Genomic DNA, 21858 nt, shown 5'->3' with positions numbered 1-21858 from the left:
AATGAGATTGTTTGACTGCAAGGTGTGTGCTGTTGCATAGTTTTGGCTGGTTGTTGTTTCTCAACATGATAATAGGTTTGGAAGGGTATGGATGACGGATGATGTGATTTGCAGTACCTACAACAGATTCAGCTCTGACTTCCACAGACTATTGAGACCCCTACAAATGACAGATCTGGACCAAACGTGGCACATAGAACCCCCATGAGCAACAGAAAATACTGGATGGGTTTGGGAGGTCTAGGAACCTAGAGTTGGAAGAGACCTCTGAAGGCCATGCAGTCCAACCCTCTTCTTCTGCCCTCATGCTGGAAAAGCATCCCTAGAGTTGAGAGGGATCCTCAAAGGCCACCCAATCCACCATCCTTGTGTCATAATGGAACACAAATAAAGCCCTCTCATGAAATTACGACCCAGCCTCTGCTTAATAATAATAATAATGTATTGTCGAAGGTTTTCATGGCTGGAATCACTAGGTTCTTGTGGGTTTTTTCGGGCTATAGAGCCATGTTCTAGAGGCATTTCTCCTGACGTTTCGCCTGCATCTATGGCAAGCATCCTCAGAGGTAGTGAGGTCTGTTGGAATTAGGACAATGGGTTTATATATCTGTGGAATGGCTGGGGTGGGGCAAGGAGCTCTTCCCTGCTGCAGTTAGGTGTGAATGTTTCAGCTGATCACCTTCATTAGCATTTGAAGGCCTGCCTGAGCCTGGGAAAATCTCTTGCTGAGAGGTGTTAAGATGTGCCTGGTTGTTTCCTCTCTGTTGTTTTGCTGTTGTAATTTTAGAGTTTTTAAATACTGGTAGCCAGATTTTGTTCATTTTCATGGTCTCTTCCCTTCTGTTGAAATTGTCCACATGCTTGTGGATTTCAATGGCTTCTCTGTGTAGCCTGACATGGTGGTTGTTGGTGTGGTCCAGCATTTCTGTGTTCTCAAATAATATGCTGTGTCCAGGCTGGTTCATCGTGTGCTCTGCTATGGCTGACTTCTCTGGTTGAAGTAGTCTGCAGTGCCTTCCATGTTCCTTGATGCGTGTCTGGGCAATGCTGCGTTTGGTGGTCCCTCTGTAGACTTGTCCACAGCTGCATGGTATACGGTAGACTCCTGCAGAGGTGAGAGGATCCCTCTTGTCCTTTGCTGAACGTAGCATTTGTTGGATTTTCTTGGTGGTTTCAACTGACCACCTTAATTAGCATTTAATGGCTTGGAAGCGCCTGGGGAAAATCTTTTGTTGAGTGATTTGATGTGCCTGATTGTTTACTCTCTGTTGTTTTGCTGTGGTAATTTTAGAGTTTTTAAATACTGGTAGCCAGATTTTGTTAATTTTCATGGTTTCTTCCTTTCTGTTGAAATTGTTCACATGCTTGTGGATTTCAATGGCTTCTCTGTGTAGTCTGACATGGTGGTTGTGAAAAACCTACAACAACCCAATAAGAATAGTAGTACCAGAATCCTAGATTAGGAAGAGACCTCCAAGGGCTATCCAGTCCAGCCCCTTCTGCCATAAGGGAAAAGCACAATCAAAGCACTCCTGGCAGATGGCCATTCAGCCTCTGCTTAATAGTAGTAGTAGTAGTAATAATAAAAGTTCACTTACATCTGGAGAGCACTGTGAACCGAAACAAAGAAATTTGAACACTGATGGAGTTTTGGAACAACCTTGACATTTGGGAGTTGCTTGGATTTATAGTTCACCTGTAATCAAAGCGCAGTCTGAACTCAGCTGGGGGAGTGGCGGGCCTTTCACTCTCCTTCCACACGTGTTTCCTTTTTGCTCCCTTGTGCCAGGGAGGAGGAGAAGGAGCTTCTCTGCCTGCAACTGTGCCTGGGAAAGGCGGGCCAGGCCTTGCCCAGGCACAGTCAACATGACAACCAGTGCCGGCACCAGCAGCACGACGGCAGAGGCAGAGAAGCTTCTTCCTGGTTCTGCTCTGTGGCTCAAGCCTTGGCACTGCTCCGCCAGACCTTGAGCAAGGGAGGAGGAGTAGGGAAGAGGCCCCTCTGCTTCCACCTCCGTTGGTCAGGCTGGTGCATGCCTTTCCTCTCCAGGACAACCGTGAGGAACCGAGGCTGGCTCCAGGTGGCCTAGAAGCCGTTGATGGCACAGGCTCCGCCACCAGACGATGGAGGAGCTCTCCTGTGTGTGCGTGCACACATCCCCATCCCTGTACGTATGCCCAGTGGCATCTTCTCTTTTTTAGGATTTGTGAGTTCTTTGTGATGGCGCTCCATGCAGTCATGCTGACCTTGGAGGTGTCTATGGACAACGCTGGCTCTTCGGCTTAGAAATGGAGATGGGCACCACACCCCAGAGTCAGACATGACTGGACTTAATGTTAGGGGACAACCTTTACCTTTACCTAAGTTCTTTTTATTATTGTTGGTCACACCTTGCATTGTGAGACGTTTTGTTGCCAAATTTGGTGTGATTTCATTCATTGTTTCTTTTGTTTTTAATGTACTCACGAGGCACAGAACATTTATATTTATATATATAGATAGATTTTCCTAGTTTCCAACAGACCTCACAACTTCTGAGGGTACCTGCCATAGATGCAGACAGAAATGTCAGGAGAGAATGCTTCTAGGACATACAATTCACAACAATCCAGATTCCTGTTTCCCTTCCCTCCTGTATATGGGCTAGGAGACTTAATGGGGTTGCCATGGCCAAGCAGAGATTCAAACCCAAAGGACAGATTCAAATCCCAATCAAACACTAAAAAGTACTGCACCTTGCTGTTAAGAGGAGCAGAGGGAAACAACCAACGGGTTGAAAACCAGCACATTGAAAAAAGTGTAGTTTTCTCTTGTAATAAGGAATGTCTGATTCCACAGCAAGCTGGCTTCAGGAAAGGCAAAAGCTGCACATCGCAAGTGCTGAACCTGACTCAGCACATAGAAAATGGCTTTGAAAGGCAGCAGATCACAGGAGCTGTCTTCATAGACCTGTCAGCGGCTTATGATACTGTGAACCACTGCCTCCTCCTGAGAAAAATGTATAATATCACAAAGGACTACCACCTCACCTGCCTCAGAGGAAACCTGCTACAAAACTGGAGCTTTTTTGTTGAGTTCAAGGGCCAAAGAAGCAGATGGCGGAAACAGAAGAACGGCCTGCCTCAGGGGAGCATGCGTGCTCCATCCATGTTCAACATCTACACAAATGACCAGCCACTGCCAGAAGGGACAGAGAGCTTCATCTATGCTGATGATCATGCCATTACTGCTCAAGCAGGGAGCTTTGAGATGGTTGAAAAGAAGTTTTCCGAAGCTCTAGGTGCTCTTACTGCCTATTACAGGGAAAACCAGCTGATCCCTAATCCATCTAAAACACAGACATGTGCTTTTCACCTTAAGAACAGACAAGCATCCCGAGCTCTGAGGATTACCTGAGAAGGAATCCCACTGGAGCATTGCAGCACACCCAAATACCTGGGAGTCACTTTGGACCATGCTCTGACCTACAAGAAGCATTTCCTGAATATCAAGCAAAAAGTGGGTGCTAGAAACAATATCATACGAAAGCTGACTGGCACAACCTGGGGATCACAACCAGACAAAGTGAAGACATCTGCCCTTGCACTTTGCTACTCTGCTGCTGTTTTGTCTTTTTGTTTGTTTGTTTTGTTAAAAATGTAATACAAATGTCTGGTTGCTCCTGACACGATAAATAAATAAATAAAAACTGCTTTTGTAGCAAGCTGCTTGGTCAGCAGAGGGCAATGTTCCCTGTAAAAATGGAGCGAGAGAGAGAAATGACTGTCCGACTATATCTCACAGCACTGTTTGCCAAGGAATGCCGCCTTGCCCAGGAGGGAACACACCTACTAATTTTGAAAAAAAAACCCACTCAAATAAATAAAAAGAGAGCCATGGGGCCAATTATTTGCTCATCCGCACAACTGCGTTTAATGAACGCCTTTGCGACGGACCTGATCAGAGCAAAACAAACAGTGTCATTTCCCCAGAAGGCCAAGACCTCATCTGAATGTAGGTCTGGAAGGAAGGTTGGAAGGAAGGAGAAGTTGAGAAGGGGACAAATCTGCAGAGGCTCATCCATTGTGTATGAAGAGGCTTTCACAACTCTCAAGTACAAACCGTTGGAGAGACAGGCTTTATTGTTAAAGTGCGTTGTTTTCGGTGCACTTTGTACGACATTACAATCACTTTTTTTTTTCACACGGAAAGGTGGTTCTTAGATGTGAAAGGCATCTCTGCTAAAGCTGACAGAGGCAGGGAACGAGGAGACACTAAGACACAATCCACCAAAGTGGGGGAACTAATGCCCGTTTCCATCTACAGGATTTGCAGGAGTGGGCTGTGCCCTTATTAATATTCTTATTATTATTATTCCTAAAGCTTGGTAACTGCTTGGAAAACATTCAGTTTCGTCACTTGTTCTTTCGATATATACTCCACTTAAGAGGCAAGTAAGGCAACTCTCGGGAAAGCCGTCGAGCAGAACAGTGTCCAGACTCCCTCCAAAACCACGGCGACTCCCTCTTTCAAAGGGCATAGCAGCCATCCCCTATTCACCCCTGATTCCTGCATTCACTGCAATATATAAAACTTAAATTATTTGTGTTTTTTCCTTAAAAAAATATTACTAATATAGATTTTCCCATCTTAAAATGCCTTATACATTTACAGTACTTATATAACTATTTCAGTTCTGAGCTGATGAGGTTGAAAGAAAGGGTGAGGATGCCTTGGAGAGCTGAACTTGGAGCAAATTTTTCAAAAGGAAAGGAGTGAGAACCAGGAGCCTCATTTAGTGCAAATTTAAAAAAAAAAAAGAAGGAAGGAGAGGAAGGAAGGAGAGAGAGAGGAAGGATGGATAGAAGGGAGAAAGGAAGGAAGAAAGGGGCAAACAATTGCACTCTGTCTGTTTCTCAGATGTGGATGAGAAAGACACGGTTCCCATACTGTACACGCAATAAATTAGAGCAAGCAAAATGACACGCCACAACGGGAAGCAGGTGACCGGAGCCGAAGGCCATGGAAGATGGACGCCGTGGAAGTCGGCTGGAGAAACCAGTGCTCGTCACGCCTTGTACTTCTGCTTCCCAGTCTCGCTTATCACGCAAATGTGCTGAAAAGACAGGAAACACAAAGTGCACATGAGAATGCCGGCCTTTCAGAGGTTTGTTCTCAAAGTCATGTCATCGTCTACTTGTGGGACACAGGGAGCAAACGAACCGGATGCCATTGGAGGGAAAGCAGAAGACTAAAATGCAGCTCTGAGTCACATTGTTCCCAACGTCTAAGCACACTGGAACATGTTGCCTTCCTTTCTCCCATATAAGCAAATGGCAAAACTGCTAGATGAAAGAAGGGCAAATATCTATCCATGTCCACTCAGGCCTCACCGAAAGTGGCACAGCGGTCATAATGCGGCAAAACACAGACTAGAATAATAGAATCCCCGAGTTGGAGGAGCTCCAAAGGCTATCCAGTCCAACCCATAGAATACTAAAGTTGGGATGGACTCCAAGGTCCATTCAGTCCAACAGATAGATAGATAGATGGATGGATGGATGGATGGATGGATGGATGGACGGACGGACGGACGGACGGACGGACGGACGGACCATAGAATACTAAAGTTGGGATGGACTCCAAGATCCATTCAGTCCAACTGATAGATGATGGATGGATGGATGGATGGATAGATAGATAGATAGATAGATAGATAGATAGATAGGTAGGTGAACCATAGAATACTAAAGTTGGGATGGACTCCAAGGTCCATTCAGTCCTACTGATAGATAGATAGATAGATAGATAGATAGATAGATAGATAGATAGAAGGATGGATGGATGGATGGATGGATAGATGGGTGAACCATAGAATACTAAAGTTGGGATGGACTCCAAGATCCATTCAGTCCAGCTGATAGATGGATGGATGGATGGATGGATGGATGGATGGACGGACCATAGAATACTAAGGTTAGGATGGACTCCAAGGTCAATTCAGTCCAACTGATAGATAGGTAGATAGATAGATGGATAGTTGAACCATAGAATACTGAAGTTGGGATCGACTCCAAGGTCCATTGAGTCCAACTGATAGATAGGTAGATAGATAGATGGATAGTTGAACCATAGAATACTGAAGTTGGAATTGACTCCAAGGTCCATTCAGTCCAACTGATAGATAGGTAGATAGATAGATGAATAGTTGAACCATAGAATACTGAAGTTGGGATGGACTCCAAGGTCCATTGAGTCCAATTGATAGGTAGATAGATAGATAGATGGATAGTTGAACCATAGAATACTGAAGTTGGGATGGACTCCAAGGTCCATTCAGTCCAATTGATAGGTAGATAGATAGATAGATGGATAGTTGAACCATAGAATACTGAAGTTGGGATGGACTCCAAGGTCCATTGAGTCCAACTGATAGATAGGTAGATAGATAGATGGATAGTTGTACCATAGAATACTGAAGTTGGAATGGATTCCAAGGGCCATTCAGTCCGATAGATAGGTAGATTGGAAGGATGGATCATAGATTCCTAGAGTTGAAGGGGACCACAAGGATCATCCAACCCTGGTAGATAGACAGATTATTGAATCATGGAATCCTAGAGTTGGGACCGCAAATGTCATCCAGTCCAACTCACTTCTGCCAGGCTGGAAGACACCATCCAAGCCCTCCCAACAGATGGCCATCCAGCCTCTGCTTAGAAAGCCTCCCTAGAAGGAGACTCCACTAGACTCCCAGGGAAGCAGCACATCAAAAAGCTCTAAATGTCAGGAAGTTCTTCCTAATATTAAGGTGGATATATAAACCTGTTTCTTCTTCTCTCGGCCTTCTGGAGCCTAAACAGATCCAGCTCCTCAGGGGATTCCTGGCTTCTAGACCCTTGACCTTAACCAATACTTACATTTAAATCTCTGAAGTATTCATTGTAATCTAGAGCGTATCCCACCACAAACTTGTCTGGCACTTCAAATCCGACAACTGAAAAAAAAACACACACACACCAAGAATTCATCAGAGTGTTAAAGGAACAACATCGACAACTGGCCACTGACTTAACCCTTCTCTGTCAATACTGCACCACACACCTTATTTGGAATCACAAATACCCATGACAGCGCCTTTTAATGTAGGAAAACGAGGAGCAGGAGAGATGTAGAGCTGGGATAGTCACATTTACAAGATGGAGTAGAGTTTAGATTGAGCTATAAGGCTTGTGGATATGACCTCTGATCCTATGCCCTTTCTTCTGATCCTCAGCACCATCAGGGCTGTTGTGTTGCAATTTCCATTATTCCCAGTCCATACGCTGGGTAATCCAAAATGATGCAAGTGGTCGTTCAATAATAGCTGAGGACCAAACTTGGGGAAAAACTAGACATTGTTACAAATATATATAGTTGGCCCACTGTTTCCATGGGTTCTCCTTCCATGGTTCCAATGGAAGGCAGTAAGGTAAAGGTAAAGGTTTCCCCTAACATTGTGTTAGACTCTGGAGGATTGGTGCTCATCTCCATTTCTAAGCCAAAGAGCCGGCGTTGTCTGTAGACACCTCCAAGGTCATGATTGCATGGAGCGCCGCTACTTTTCCGCCGGAGCAGTACCTGTTGATCTACTCACATTTGCATGTTTTCAAACTGCTAGGTTTGCAGAAGCTGGGGCTAACAGCAGAAGCTCCCCACACTCCACGAATTTGAACTGCCAAACTTTCAGTCAGCAAGTTCAGCAGCTCGGGGTTAACCCGCTGCGCCACCAAGGCAACCATAATGAAAATGAGTTTGACACCCCTGGTCTCGGTAGATAGGATGACACTCTTGGGTCACTCTGCTTTTTAAGTTATTGCCACTTAAATGTAGCTGTCCCCGAGTTACAAGCATCCAACTGACAAACAACTCCAAGTTAAGAATGGGTCTGAGACAACAGGAAGTGAGAGAAATCTGCTCCTTGGAAGGAAGAAAAATTCAAGGAAGGCAAAGGGGTCTCTGCTGAAGCTTTATCACAATCTTTGTTTTCACAACAAGCCAAATATTTCAAAGTCCAATTGCCACAGGGACAGAAAGTGAGTTGGAATCTTCTAAACAGGGACACAGACAGCAAAGGAAACACCACAGGGGGCGTTCAGCCTTACCTATGCCATCCAAAGCTTGCATGCATGTATGTATATGTGTGTGTATATATATATATTTATATAAGGCAGTGGTTCTCAACCTGGGGTCCCCAGATGTTTTTGGCCTTCAACTCCCAGAACTCCTAACAGCTGGTAAACTGGCTGGGATTTCTGGGAGTTGTAGGCCCATAACATCTGGGGACCCCAGGTTGAGAACCACTGATATAAGGTAAAGATTTCCAACTCTGGGGGGTGGTATTCATCTCCATTTCTAAGCCAAAGAGCCTGCGTTGTCTGTTGACACCTCCAAGGCCATGTGGCCAGCATGACTGCATGGAGTGCCATTACGTTCCCGCAGAAGCAGTACGTATAGATCTATTCACATTGTATGTTTTCAAACTGCTAGGTTGGGAGAAGCTGGGGCTACCAGTGGGAGCTCACCCTGCTCCCTGGATTCAAACCGCCAACCTTTTGGTCAGCAAGTTCAGCAGCTCAGTGTTTAACCCGCTGCACCACCAGTGGACCTGTGTGTGTGTGTGCGCGTGCGTATATATGGCTGACGTTACACTTACATTCAGCTTAAGAATAAACCTACAGAACCTCTCTTGTTCGTAACTTGGGGATTGCCTGTACTAAAAGTTGAGTATCTCTTATCCGAAATGCTTATCTTCATTCTTTGGATTTAGGAACGTTTGCATATACCTAACGAGATATTTTGCAGATGGGGACCAAGTCTAAACACAAACAAAGTCCCACCTCACAGACTTTGGGTACATATGGCTCGAAAGTAATTTTACACACAATGTTCAAAATCATTTTGTGCACGAGACAAAGTTTGCAGGAACGATCAGGAAATGAAGGCCTCCTTTCGGAGTGTTTCGGAATTCCAGAATGCTCAATCTGTACTACATTTTACAGCATGCCATAAAGAAGTACACTAATAATAATAATAATAATAATAATAAACTTAATAATAATAATAATAACTGGTGAGATCATAAACCTGCAAAGGTAGTGGAAAATAATACGCAAAAATACTGTGGGACTTTCAAATCCAGACTGACAAAGTTTTGGAACACAACACGCCAGACATCACAATTGTGGAAAAGAAAAACGTTTGGATTATTGATGTCGCCATACCGGGTGACAGTCGCATTGAGGAAGAACAACAGGAAAAACTCAGCCGTTATCAGAACCTCAATATTGAACTGCAAAAGCTCTGGCATAAACCAGTACAGGTGGTCCCAGTGGTCATGGGCGCACTGGGTGCCATGCCAAAAGATCTCAGCCGGCATTTGGAAACAATAAACATTGACAAAATAACGATCTGTCAACTGCAAAGGGCCACCTGACTTGGATCTGCACGTATCATTCGAAAATACATCACACAGTCCTAGATGCTTGGGAAGCGTTTGACTTGTGATTTTGTGATACGAAATCCAGCATATAGATCTTGTTTGCTGTGACAAACTGTGTTTTGGTGTCAGTAAAATAATAATAATAATAATAATAATAATAATAATAATAATAATAATAATTTGCTACCCGTCTTTCCTTGCAACTCAAAGTACAACAAACTTTGGAGACAGAGGAGATATTTCTCCATCTTTCTTCCATCATTCCTTTCTTCTCCATTTAAGAAACATCTTCACCTTTTTTTTTTTTTTGATGTGTGAGATCTATAAAATACTTTTAGGATATTGCATATAAAATCCACTTACAGTCAGGCCGGTATCCGACACTTCGAGGCGTCCGCTTCACCAGCAAGCTGCCAGAAAACAGAGCCAAAAAGTGAACTTAGTATGCAGGGGTGGCTCAACCCATACGCAAAGTAAGCATTTGCAATATAGTTGATTTTGCCCAGGGGCGCTCTTGAGGCGCTCTTGGGGGAAAATAGACCTTGACATATGCGAGTTGTAGTTACTAGGATGTATAGTTCAGCTACAATCAAAGAGCATTCTGAACTCCACCAAAGATGGAATTGAACCAAATATGGCACACAGAACTCCCACGATGAACAGAAAATATATATCAGTGATTGGTTTGGGGGGGGGGGGGCGCAAAATACTGTTTGCTTACCATTGAAAATTACCTAGGGCCACCTCTGATAGTGTGGTAAATGGATGGTTAGGTAGCGTCAGGAGGAATCCTCTTCCTGTCTTTGTGCATGACAAAGGGGGAGACTACATCTCTTTTTCTCCCCACTGATTCATGTTATGAGGTGGAGCCCTGCTTCTGAGCCGACCTTATCTACCCTCCTTCCTTCAGCCAAGGAGCCATGTTGTCTCCCTTCTGTGTCTGGAAGATTATCCTCCCATGAAACATGCAAAGGGCAGGGCTACCTCCTCTGAAAGCATTTGGTTGATTTCAGGCACAAAGGACCCTGATCAACCTCTCAAGGTCAGGCTGATAAGGCCAAACATCGCTTCCAAGGGCCCCTGTTATGGCAACAGAACACTCAAGGAGCCACTTTGTCCTCTGACCCTCACTTAGTTGTGAAAGAGACAGGACCAGGTGAAGCTGGCGGACTCCTGCATCGTCCGCAGAAGAGGCTTGGGCAGGAAGGGATCCCCAGAGAGTATCTAGTCCAACCCTGTTGTCTGGCCACTACACTTTGAAGCTAGCTCCAAACTAGGTTAAATGGCTCCCAAAGTGACCCATTTAAGGTGGAATCAGGTGTCAAACAGGGATGTGTTATTGCCCCAACCTTATTTTCCATCTTCATCGCTATGATACTTCATCTTGTTGACAGGAAGCTACCCACTGGAGTGGAAATCATCTATTGGACAGATGGCAAGCTATTCAACCTCAGCAGACTGAAAGCCAAAACCAAGGTTATCGAACTCCAGTATGCTGATGACAACGTCTGTGCTCATTCAGAAGAAGACCTGCAAGCCACTCTAAACACCTTCGCAGAAGCTTACGAGAAGCTCGGCCTGTCATTGAACATCGAGAAAACCAAAGTGCTGTTTCAGCAGTCTCCGGCTAATCCTTCTCCAATGCCAGAAATACAACTTAATGGTGTAACATTAGAAAATGTTGACCATTTCCGCTACCTTGGCAGCCACCTCTCCACCAAAGTCAACATGGGCACCGAAATTCAACACTCCCTGAGCTCTGCGAGTGCAGCATTTTTCTGAATGAAGCAGAGAGTGTTTGAGGACTGGGACATCCGTAGGGATACCAAGGTGCTTGTTTATAAAGCTATTGTCCTCCCAACCCTGCTATACGTGGACAGGCTACAGACGTCACATGCAGCTCCTAGAACAATTCCATCAGCGCTGCCTCTGGAAAATCCTGTAAATCTCTTGGAAAGACAGGCGGACAAACGTCAGCGTGCTGGAAGAAGCAAAGACCACCAGCATTGAAGCGATGGACCTCCGCCATCAACTCTGCTGGACTGGCCATGTTGTCCGGTTGCCCGACCACCGTCTCCCAAAGCAGTTGCTCTACTCCGAACTCAAGAACAGAAAATGGAATGTTGGTGGACAGGAAAAGAGATTGAAAGATGGGCTCAAAGCCAACCTTAAAAACTCTGGCATAGACACTGAGAAATGGGAAGCCCTGGCTCTTGACTGCTCCAGCTGGAGGTCACCTGTGACCAGCAGTGCTGCAGAATTTGAAGAGGCATGAATGGAGGGTGAAAGAAAGAAATGTGCCAAGAGGAAGGCGTGACAAGCCAACCCCGACCGGGACCGCCTCCCACCTGGAAACCTATGTCCTCACTGTGGAAGAAGATGCAGATCAAGAATAGGGCTCCACAGCCACCTCCGGACCCACCTCCAGGTTACCACTCTTGGAGGCCCATCATCCTCGGACTACGAGGGATCGCCTAAGTAAGGAAGTAAGTTAAATGAGTGTAGATGGGTCTCTTCTTGAAAAAGCCAACCAACGCAAACCTACCTGGCCACCTTCACCATCTTTGGGTTGTACTGCTTCAGCAGCGAGAGGAGGGTTTTCATGGTCTTCCCAGTGTCAATTATATCCTGATGGAGAAACACACACACGGAACTCACATTGGAACAAATGGTAAATAAAGTAATCATAAATATAGAAAGGGATACAAGCTAAACAATCTCTTAACGTGGCCTTCGCAAGAAGGAAAGAATTTCCTTAGAAAATATTATCAGCTTCAGTCAAATGAATGGCGTTTAACAGAGTCTATTCAACAACAAAAATACAGGAAATAAATCCAAGTTACAGCTTAGAAATTGTTGTTATTCTTGAATAAAGCCAAGGATGTCATAAGAATCAATACACAGTAATTAACTACCACATTAAAGAAGGAAAGACATACTTACTTCTACAATCAAGACATTCTAAAAGAAAGAAAGAAAAACATTGATGAATTTTTTGAAGTCAAATGTGGCTTTCCATTTATATCTGCCATAGAGAAATAAGACAGGCCCCATCCCTCCCCTCCTTTCGTAAGAGCCTGAAGATATATACGGCAAACATTCAATGCCGGGACATATAACCATAAATATATACAAACATTAAAATCACTTATATCCACCTTAAAAGTTGCTTAAAAACAATCTCAGGATGCCATTTTGCCTCACTGCACTGCCCCAAAGGCTTGGTGACACAGCTAGGTCTTCACCATCCTTCTGAAGGAGGGGGCTGATCTAATATTGTCAGGAAAGGAGTTCCATAACCGGGGGGCAATCACCAAGAAGGCCCTGTCTCTTGTCCTTACCAAATGAACCTGTGATGGTGGCGGGACTGAGAACAGGGCCTCCTCAGAAGATCTTAGCTTCCATAGTGGTTTGTAAAAGGAGGTAAACTGGGCCAGGGCCATTTAGTGCTTTATAGGCCAAAGCTTTATAGAATTGTGCCCGGTATAGAAATATAGGGGGAAGTTCAGGAAGCAAAAAAAAAAAAAACAGAAAAAAATGGCTTCAAACAGAGCCTTGTGGTTAAATCGCTCGAATGCTCATTAGTGCATGCTTTTGGGCTCTGAGCAAAATGTTTATTATATCAGTTTAAAAAAAACCCTATGATGTTAATGTAAGACACAGTACAATTTTCAGAAAAGAGAGAAGAGAAAGGAAAGACAAAGGAAGGGAAGGAGAGAGGAAAAGAATGACAAAAAGGGCAGAAGGAAAGAAGGGAGAGGAAAGGAAAAGGAAGGGGATGAGAAAGGAAGGAAAGAAAGAAGGGAGGGAGAGAGAAGGGAGAGGAAGAAAGGAGGGAGGGGAGAAAGGAAAGAAAAGGGTGGTGACAGAAAGGAGGGAAAGAGAAGGGAAGAAAATGAGAAAGGAAGAGTATTAGGTAGGAAAGAAGGGAAAAGAAGGGAAGGGAAAGAGAAAGGAGGGGGAGGAAAATGAAAGAGGAAGGAAAGTGAAATGAAAGGAAGAAGGGAAAGGGAAAGAAAAGGAAGAAAGGGAGAGAGGAGAAAGGAAAGAAAAGGGTAGGAAAGAGAAAGGAAGGGAAAGGAAGGGAATGAGAAAATGAGGAAAGGAAAGAAAGGAAAAAGAAGGGAAAGAGAAAAGACGGGAGGAGAAGGGATGGAAAGAGAAGGGAAGTGAAGAAAAAGAAAAAGAAAGAGAAGGAAGAAAGGAAAGAAGGGAAAGGAATGGATAAGGAAAGGAACTGAAAGAGAAAGGAAGGGGAGGAAAAGGAAAGGCAAAGGAAGAAAATGAAAGGAATAAAGGAGAGGAAAAAAGGAGGGAAGGAAGGGGGGAGGGGGAGGAAGGAAGGGAAAGATTGGAAAGGAATTGAAGGGAAAGAGAAAAGAAGGAAAAGGAAAGAAAGGAAAAAGAGGGGAAAGAGAAAGGATGGGAGGGGAAGGGATGGGAAAGGAAAGGGAGGAAAGGAAAGGGAAGGAGAAAGGAAAGAAGGGAGATGAAAGGAAGAAAGGAGAGCAAAGGAAAAGAAATGAAGGAAGAAAGAAGTTGAAAGGAAAAGAAGGGAAGAGAGGAGAAAGGGTAGGAAAGAGAAGGGAAGGGAAAGAACGGAATGGAAGGGAAGGAGCAAGGAAAAAGAAAAGGAAAAAGGGAGAGAAAGAGGAGAATGGAGAGGAAAGAAAAAGGAAAGGAGAAGGAAAGGAAGGAAAGGAAAAGGAAAAAGGGAAGGAGGGAGGAATGAAAGAAGGGCACCTACCTTCCCAGTCAAGGTCGAGAGGTCGTCCCCTCCAATGACCTTTATTTCACCTGTTGACTGGTCGTTCTGGTTTGAGAAAGGAAGGACAACCAAGTTAAAGCGCTCATTTCCAGCTCTCCAGCCAACATTTACTAAAAACAAAGCGACTCTTTTGAAAACATATCCTGTGTTCCATAAAGTCCAAAAGAAACAAAGATTGGTGGTTCACGGAACATCGATACCCGATTCCCCAATAAACAACTTACCAGTAATTGCTTATTTCACAGTCAATTCAGTCATATTATGGAATAATGTTTCCAATTTGTCTGTTTCCTCCAATCATTTCCTTTGCCCAATACTGTAATCAGGTCCATAGGTGAAGGGGAGAGAGAAATCGTAGAGGTAAAATGCCCCAAATTGGAGAAATAATGCTTTCCAGACAGTGCCTTGCAACAATTAGGGGTTTTTTTTTCCCTTACAGTTTTGGGGTTGGAGCGATTTGTTTTGGTCCAGTGGCAAATGGGTTGCTGTGGGACAGCTCATAAATGCCTAGAACACGCAAACAAACCCTGGCTACAATTGTCATCAATACCCACTCTGATGATTCAAGCAGAAATAAATATTCTGCATCTGAAATAAAACCTTAAGAGTGAAAATTAAATCCGAGTTGTAATTAAGGCAAGGCTTTCCATCTCACATTGTGGCTGCCAAGAGATGAACTGGGCCACCCGGTGTTAAGAAAGCATCCTTTTTCTGCCTTATTTATATGGCAAATAGTAGTAAGTTAAAATTTAAGCAAGATTTTTCAACTTTGGGGATGTAACATAATATTAACAAGTTATACAAAATTCCATAAATCCACTTGCAGGAAGAAGGGTACAATTCTCTCCTTCTTCCAGCTCAACCTCTTCGGCAGGAAACCGGCTGGGGCTAATGCTGTCTCCATGGCCGTGGAGGCTTTGGTCGGGGGCGTTGGTTTCTGCGGCGGAGGCTTGTCAGCTTTGGTCACGCTGGACCCTCTTGGGCATTCGGCCGCTCGGTGACCCTCACGGTCACAAGTGAAACACGCTCCTCGCCTTCCCTTCCTCTCTCGGCTGGCTGACCTCCCTCTCGGGGAAGGGCGCCTTGTCCCCCTGGGATGTTCTGCTGCAGGATGCCTGGTTCGACCTCATAGAATCAAAGAGTTGGAAGAGACCTCATGGGCCATCCAGTCCAACCCCATTCTGCCAAGAAGCAGGAATATTGCATTCAAATCACCCCTGACAGATGGCTATCCAGCCTCTGTTTAAAAGCTTCCAAAGAAGGAGCCTCCACCACACTCCAGGGCAGAGAATTCCACTGCTGAACGGCTCTCACAGTCAGAAAGTTCTTCCTCATGTTCAGATGGGATCTCCTTTCTTGTAGTTTGAAGCCATTGTTTCGTGTCCTCGTCTCCAGGGAAGCAGAAAACAAGCTTGCTCCCTCCTCCCTGTGACTTCCTCTCACATATTTATACATGGATATCATATCCCCTCTCAGCCTTCTCTTCTTCAGGCTAAACATGTCCAGCTCCTTAAGCTGCTCCTCATAGGGCTTGTTCTCCAGATCCTTGATCATTTTAGTCGCCCTCCTCTGGACACATTCCAGCTTGTCAATATCTCTCTTGAATTGTGGTGCCCAGAATTGGACACAGTATTCCAGGTGTGGTCTAACCAAAGCAGAATAGAGGGGTAGCATTACTTCCCTAGATCTAGACACTAGGCTCCTATTGATGCAGGCCAAAATCCCATTGCCTTTTTTTGCCGCCACATCACATTGTTGGCTCATGTTTAACTTGTTGACTCCAAGATCTTTTTCACATGTCCCGCTCTCAAGCCAGGCATTGTCCCCCATTTTGTATCTTTGCATTTCATTTTTCCTGCCTAAGTGGAGTATCTTGCATTTGTCACTGTTGAACTTCATTTTGATAGTTTTGGCCAATCATCCCTCTAATCTGTCAAGATCGTTTTGAATCCTGCTCCTGTCCTCTGGAGTATTGGCTATCCCTCCCAATTTGGTGTCATCTGCAAACTTGATGATCCTGCCTTCTAACCCTTCATCTAAGTCATTAATAAAGATGTTGAACAGGATCGGGCCCAGGACGGAACCCTGAGGCACTCCGCTCGTCACTTCTTTCCAGGATGAAGAGGAAGCATTGGTGAGCACCCTCTGGGTTCGTCCATTTAACCAATCACAGATCCACCTCACCGTAGTTTTGCCTAGCCTACATTGGACTAGTTTGTTTGCCAGGAAAGTCATGGCATTTGCTCCTTGTCACATTCGACTCTCCTGGCCAGTATGATCCAATCATCTAGGTTGTCTGGGTTGCCCCGAAGCATGGCTCAGTCCAGCACATCCGCTCTTAACCCAGCACGGAAATATTCTAGTTTGGTAGTCTCTGACCAGTCTCGTATTCGGCCAGCTACTGCCTTAAACTCCAGGACATACTCAGACACAGTCTTGATTCCCGGGTATATCCTTTTTAGCTGTCCCTTGGCTTTTTCTTCGCTTAAGGGGTCCTGGAATCTTTCTCGGAGGGCCCTGAGAAAATTGTTCAATCTTCTCAGCTCAGGTGCTCGAGTGTCGTACATCTGCATCAACCAGTCGGCAGCAGCTTCTTTTAGGTTTGCCCCCACCGCATGGATCTTTGCCCCCTCTGAGGGGAAGGTATCACCATAGTCCTCCATATAATGCTTCACATTAGTAATGAAGTAAGACAGCTCCTTCGGGTCGCCATTAAATTTGACGCACAGTTCTCCCCGTCCGGGTGCGACTTGCATCTGATTTCTCCCCAACAGTCCCATGGTGAAAGCTGACGTACCTTGGGGTGGCGGGTAGTCCCCATCTCCCACAAAACCCACTTGGCCTGAAGGCCGATAGGCAGTTCCTTGCATGTGCGATCGCCTCTGCTATCTCTCCTCCACGGTGGCTCTCCACGATTCTGCCACTTCCTTCCTCGTTTCTCCCAGTTGGAAGGAGAAAGTTTGCAACATATGCTCCATCGCGTTGACTTTCTTCTCCAACCGCCTGGTTTCCGAAGAGGGTTCTCCTAGCATCTCCCACCCCTCGGACATGGGCAATTTCCGTCTCACCATTATATCTTTTTGGGAAGGCATCTGGGTGGTCGTCATCTGCGGCCAGGTGGTGGGGTGCCCTTCCTCCAGGTCACTCTCTTGTATATAGGTCCTCCTCGAGCCCCGACACCGAGGTCACTTGCACGCTGGCCTCTGGACTCCCTGAGACGTCAGCCCCCATGGGTGACTGGGATTCCTCATCCGACATGGTGCTCTCACCGGACAGTAGGTTGCTCACGGGGTGAGCAGGAATTTTGTGAGATCTAACTTTATGTCAGCTCCAGGCAGATCTTAGAACAAAACCATGCTCACAAGGGAGATTCCTTGGATACATGTTTATTATTCAGTCTTGCCAGGATGAAACGAAGTTAGATCTGAATGTTTCTTTCCAAACCAGTGGTATATTACCCACCCGATTCACACCCCTCTTTCCTCCCCCCTTATCTTGGTTTATGACTACATTCCATTCCCAAAGAACACAAAGCATTACTTCCTGGCCAGATGGCCCTTATCAGGTCAGGAGGGAGGATTCCAGCTTTTGTTGACAAGCTCAAAGACCAGATCCTGACACCCAGCAACTTCTTCTTCTTCTTCTTCTTCTTCTTCTTATTATTATTATTATTATTATCATCATCTTGGGTACAAAATGCATAAGGTTGTGGGTGAACTACAACTCACATCCTGCCAGGTTAACCCCAAGAAACTCCATCAGTACATAAAGTTTGTTATGTTGGACAAGTTTGCTCTGGGCGAGTCATTGGTGGGGTTCAGTGTGCTCTTTGGCTGTAGAGTAAACGACAACTCCCACTATAGTGTGTCAGTCTCCTCAAACCTCTCCAGTAACTGAGTTAGTCGTGGGGTTCTGTGTGCCAAGTTTGGTCCAGGTCCAATTCCTCTGTTTGCTGCGTGCCATAGGAAAGAACGGGAAAGAGTTAAGGGAGAGGCAGTGCACGGGGTCATGTAAATTCCACACCAACGGAGAGAATAAGAAACACTGGGATGTCTGTGGTGGAGGAAACACATAATATCTAGGTGTTGGGGTTCAGCCTGGGTGTGAACCTGAACCTGAACCTGCTTCTCCGATTGTATTTCCTGATGCTACTGAAAATGATTCTAATGAAAATGTATTTCCTGATGCTAATGAAAATGTCGATTCTGAGGCCAGTGTAGAAGAAACTCCTGCAGGCTTGGAAGGCTTGGAAACTGAAAGTACACATTCTCCTGAGAATGTTTCAGGGTCAAGTGGTGATAGCTCTCCAGAGAAGCTAACGCCTGGGATCCTTAATGAGGAGAGAAGAGGACAGATTTGGAAAAGCAGGAGTGAATCGCAGAGTCTGCGAAGGTCAAGCAGATTAAAAGAAAGAGAAACAACGGCTTCAAAGCCTGGAGGCGTGTCACGAAACAGTTTCCTCGGCTTTAAGTGCCTCTCGCCGGGTTGACTCTTTAGATCAGGCATCATTTTAAACTGAGGCATTACCTTGGCAGATCCCCCGTTTCCCATGGCCTTCATCCCAAGAGGCTTCTAGTGCTCCAAGTACGGTTAGTGGATTGCTAACAGGTTCCAGGATTTTGCAGTGTTGCTTTTGGTTTTTGATCCAGTACATGGAAATTTCTGGTTGCTGATTTTTACTATGGCTTTTTGACTGTGCATTTTCCTCTATTTTGTAACCATTTTCATCAATAAAAAGGGATAGTTTTTCCTACAGTCAAGTGTGGTGGATGGTTATCTTAGGGTCTCGTTTCCTGCTCTGAGTTGCAACACTAGGATGAAATTGTCCCCATATGGAAGCCTTCAGTATGGTGATGGTGAAGGATATTGGCAGGGGCGGCTCAACCCATTATGCAAAGTAAGCCTTTGCAGTATAGTTGATGTTGTCCAGGGGCGCTCTTGAGGTGCGCTTGGGGGAAAATAGACCTTGATATATGCGAGTTGTAGTTACTGGGATGTATAGTTCACCTACAATCCAAAAGAGCATTCTGAACTCCACCAATGATGGAATTGAACCAAATATGGCACACAGAACTCCCACGACAAACAGAAAATATATATCGGTGATTGGTTGGGGTGGGGGCAAAATACTGTTTGCTTAATGTTGAAAATTACCTAGGGCCGCCCCTGAGTAGATCAATAGGTAGCGCTCCGGTGGGAAGTTAATGGCACTCCATGCAGTCATGCCGGCCACATGACCTTGTTGGCAAGGTCTTGGACATGTCCATGGCCCTCACTATAACTGGCAATGTCATTGGAAAGAGGGCCTTTGGTGTCTTCTGAGAAGTGGAATCATAGAATCCTAGAGTTGGAAGAGACCTCATGGGCCATCAGTCCAACCCCCTGCCAAGAAGCAGGAATATTGCATTCAAATCACCCCTGACAGATGGCCATCCAGCCTCTGTTTAAAAGCTTCCAAAGAAGGAGCCTCCACCACACTTCGGGGCAGAGAGTTCCACTGCTGAACGGCTCTCGCAGTCAGGAAGTTCTTCCTCATGTTCAGATGGAATCTCCTCTCTTGTAGTTTGAAGCCATTGTTCCACGTCCTAGTCTCCAGGGAAGCTCCCTTCTCCCTGTGGCTTCCGCTCACATATTTATACATGGCCCTCATCATATCTCCTCTCAGCCTTCTCTTCTTCAGGCTAAACATGCCCAGCTCCTTAAGCCGCTCCTCATAGGGCTTGTTCTCCAGACCCTTGATCATTTTAGTCACCTTCCTCTGGACACATTCCAGCTTGTCAATATCTCTCTTGAATTGTGGTGCCCAGAATTGGACACAATATTCCAGGTGCGGTCTGACCAGAGCAGAATAGAGGGGTAGCATGACTTCCCTAGATCTAGACACTATGCTCCTATTGATGCAGGCCAAAATCCCATTGGCTTTTTTTGCCGCCACATCACATTGTTGGCTCATGTTTAACTTGCTGTCCACGAGGACTCCAAGATCTTTTTCACATGTACTGCTCTCGAGCCAGGCATTGTCCCCCATTCTATATCTTTGCATTTCGTTTTTCCTGCCTAAGTGGAGTATCTTGCATTTGTCACTGTTAAACTTCATTTTGTTAGTTTTGGCCAATCATCTCTCTAATCTGTCAAGATCGTTTTGAATCCTGCTCCTGTCCTCTGGAGTATTGGCTATCCCTCCCAATATAGCTATAGCTATATGTGGAGGCAGGAGCATGTCTGTGAAAGTGGTCACTCCAGCCACATATACGCATCAGATTAGATGGCGCATGAGACTCGATCCAAGATGGGTTATGTCATATGCATGAGTGTGAACATACAATAAGATAAGCGCTCGTCTACTCACGCAGTAGCTCTTCAACCGGATGAAGTCGACCGTCATCGGGATGGACCTGTCGCTGTTCCGGTTCAGGGCCTTGATGTAGTCCAGCAAGTCCGCGAAAAATTTGTAGCCGCCTTTCAGGACGCAGAGGGCCACAATGTGGTGTCCTCCCATGCCCTTCATGATGTCCCGCGCCAGCCTTTCTGTCCTGTTGGAGGGGAAAAATAATATAATTCCGAGGATTGAGTAGACACACTGATGTCATGTCAAGACGGACGTAAAGCCCATTGGAGCCTAATAAAATATGAGGATTCAGTGGTTCTCAACCTTCCTAATGCCACGACCCCTTAATACTGTTCCTTATGTTGTGGTGCCCCTCAACCATAACATTATTTTCGTTGCTACTTCACAACTGTAATTGTGCTCCTATTATGAATCGTAACGTAAACATCCGATATGCAGGATATATTTGCATTCACTGGACCAAACTGGGCACAAATATCCAATAATACAACCAAATTTGAATACTGGTGGGGTTGTGGAGAGGATTGATTTTGTCATTTGGGAGTTGTAGTTGCTGGGATTTATAGTTCACCTCCAATCAAAGAGCATTCAGAACTCCACCAACAACGGAATTGAAGCAAATTTGGAACACAGACCTCCCATGAGCAACAGCAAATATGGGAATTGTTTGCTGAGCATTGACCTTGAGTTTTGGAGTTGTAGTTCACCTACATCTAATTTGGCTACTGTTATGTATTGTAATGTAAATATCCGACATGCAGAATTTATTTTCATTCACTAGACCAAACTGGGCACAAATACCCAATACATGAGGTTGGGGGGATTGATTTTGTCACTTGAGAGTTGTAGTTGCTGGGATTTATAGTTCGCCTACAATCAATGAGCATTCTGAACTCTACCAATGATGGAATTGAACCAACCTTGGTACACATGAACTACAGAAAATACTGGAAGGGTTTGGTGGGTATTGACCTTGAGTTTGGGAGTTATAGTTCACCAACCTCCAGAGAGCACTGTGGGCTCAAACGATGATAGATCTGGGCCAAACTTGGCACAAATACTCCATATGCCCAAATGTGAATACTGGTGGAGTTTGGGGAATATAGACCTTGACATTTAGGAGTTGTAGTTGTTGGGATTTATAGTTCACCTACAATCAGAGTATTCTGTTCTCTATCAAGGATAGAATTGGGCCAAACTTCCCACACAGAACCCCCATGACCAACAGAAAATACTATATTTTCTGATGGTCTTTGGCTTTTGTACTTTGGGCTCGTCCT

The 21858-nt window shown here is 45.1% G+C and overlaps 1 protein-coding gene across 1 annotated transcript in view; it reads right to left on the bottom strand.

The window, feature by feature from the left end:
* Window positions 1–4104: 4104 nt before the first annotated feature.
* Window positions 4105–21858, bottom strand: part of HPRT1 (hypoxanthine phosphoribosyltransferase 1) — a 32471-nt gene continuing 14717 nt past the window's right edge. Inside the window, exons 3-9 of the mRNA XM_060756060.2 lie at window positions 20579–20762; window positions 14209–14274; window positions 12405–12422; window positions 12007–12089; window positions 9825–9871; window positions 6901–6977; window positions 4105–5096 (exon numbers count right to left, since the gene is read on the bottom strand). Coding sequence (XP_060612043.2) covers window positions 5049–5096; window positions 6901–6977; window positions 9825–9871; window positions 12007–12089; window positions 12405–12422; window positions 14209–14274; window positions 20579–20762 — 523 coding nt within the window. The 3' untranslated portion in view covers window positions 4105–5048. The remainder of the gene's footprint in view (window positions 5097–6900; window positions 6978–9824; window positions 9872–12006; window positions 12090–12404; window positions 12423–14208; window positions 14275–20578; window positions 20763–21858) is intronic.

The sequence above is a fragment of the Anolis sagrei genome, chromosome 10 (assembly GCF_037176765.1).
Source record: "Anolis sagrei isolate rAnoSag1 chromosome 10, rAnoSag1.mat, whole genome shotgun sequence".
Classification (NCBI taxonomy): Eukaryota; Metazoa; Chordata; class Lepidosauria; order Squamata; family Dactyloidae; genus Anolis; species Anolis sagrei.
Note: the sequence above shows the minus strand (reverse complement) of the source record. Positions and strands in the feature narration are given on the sequence as shown.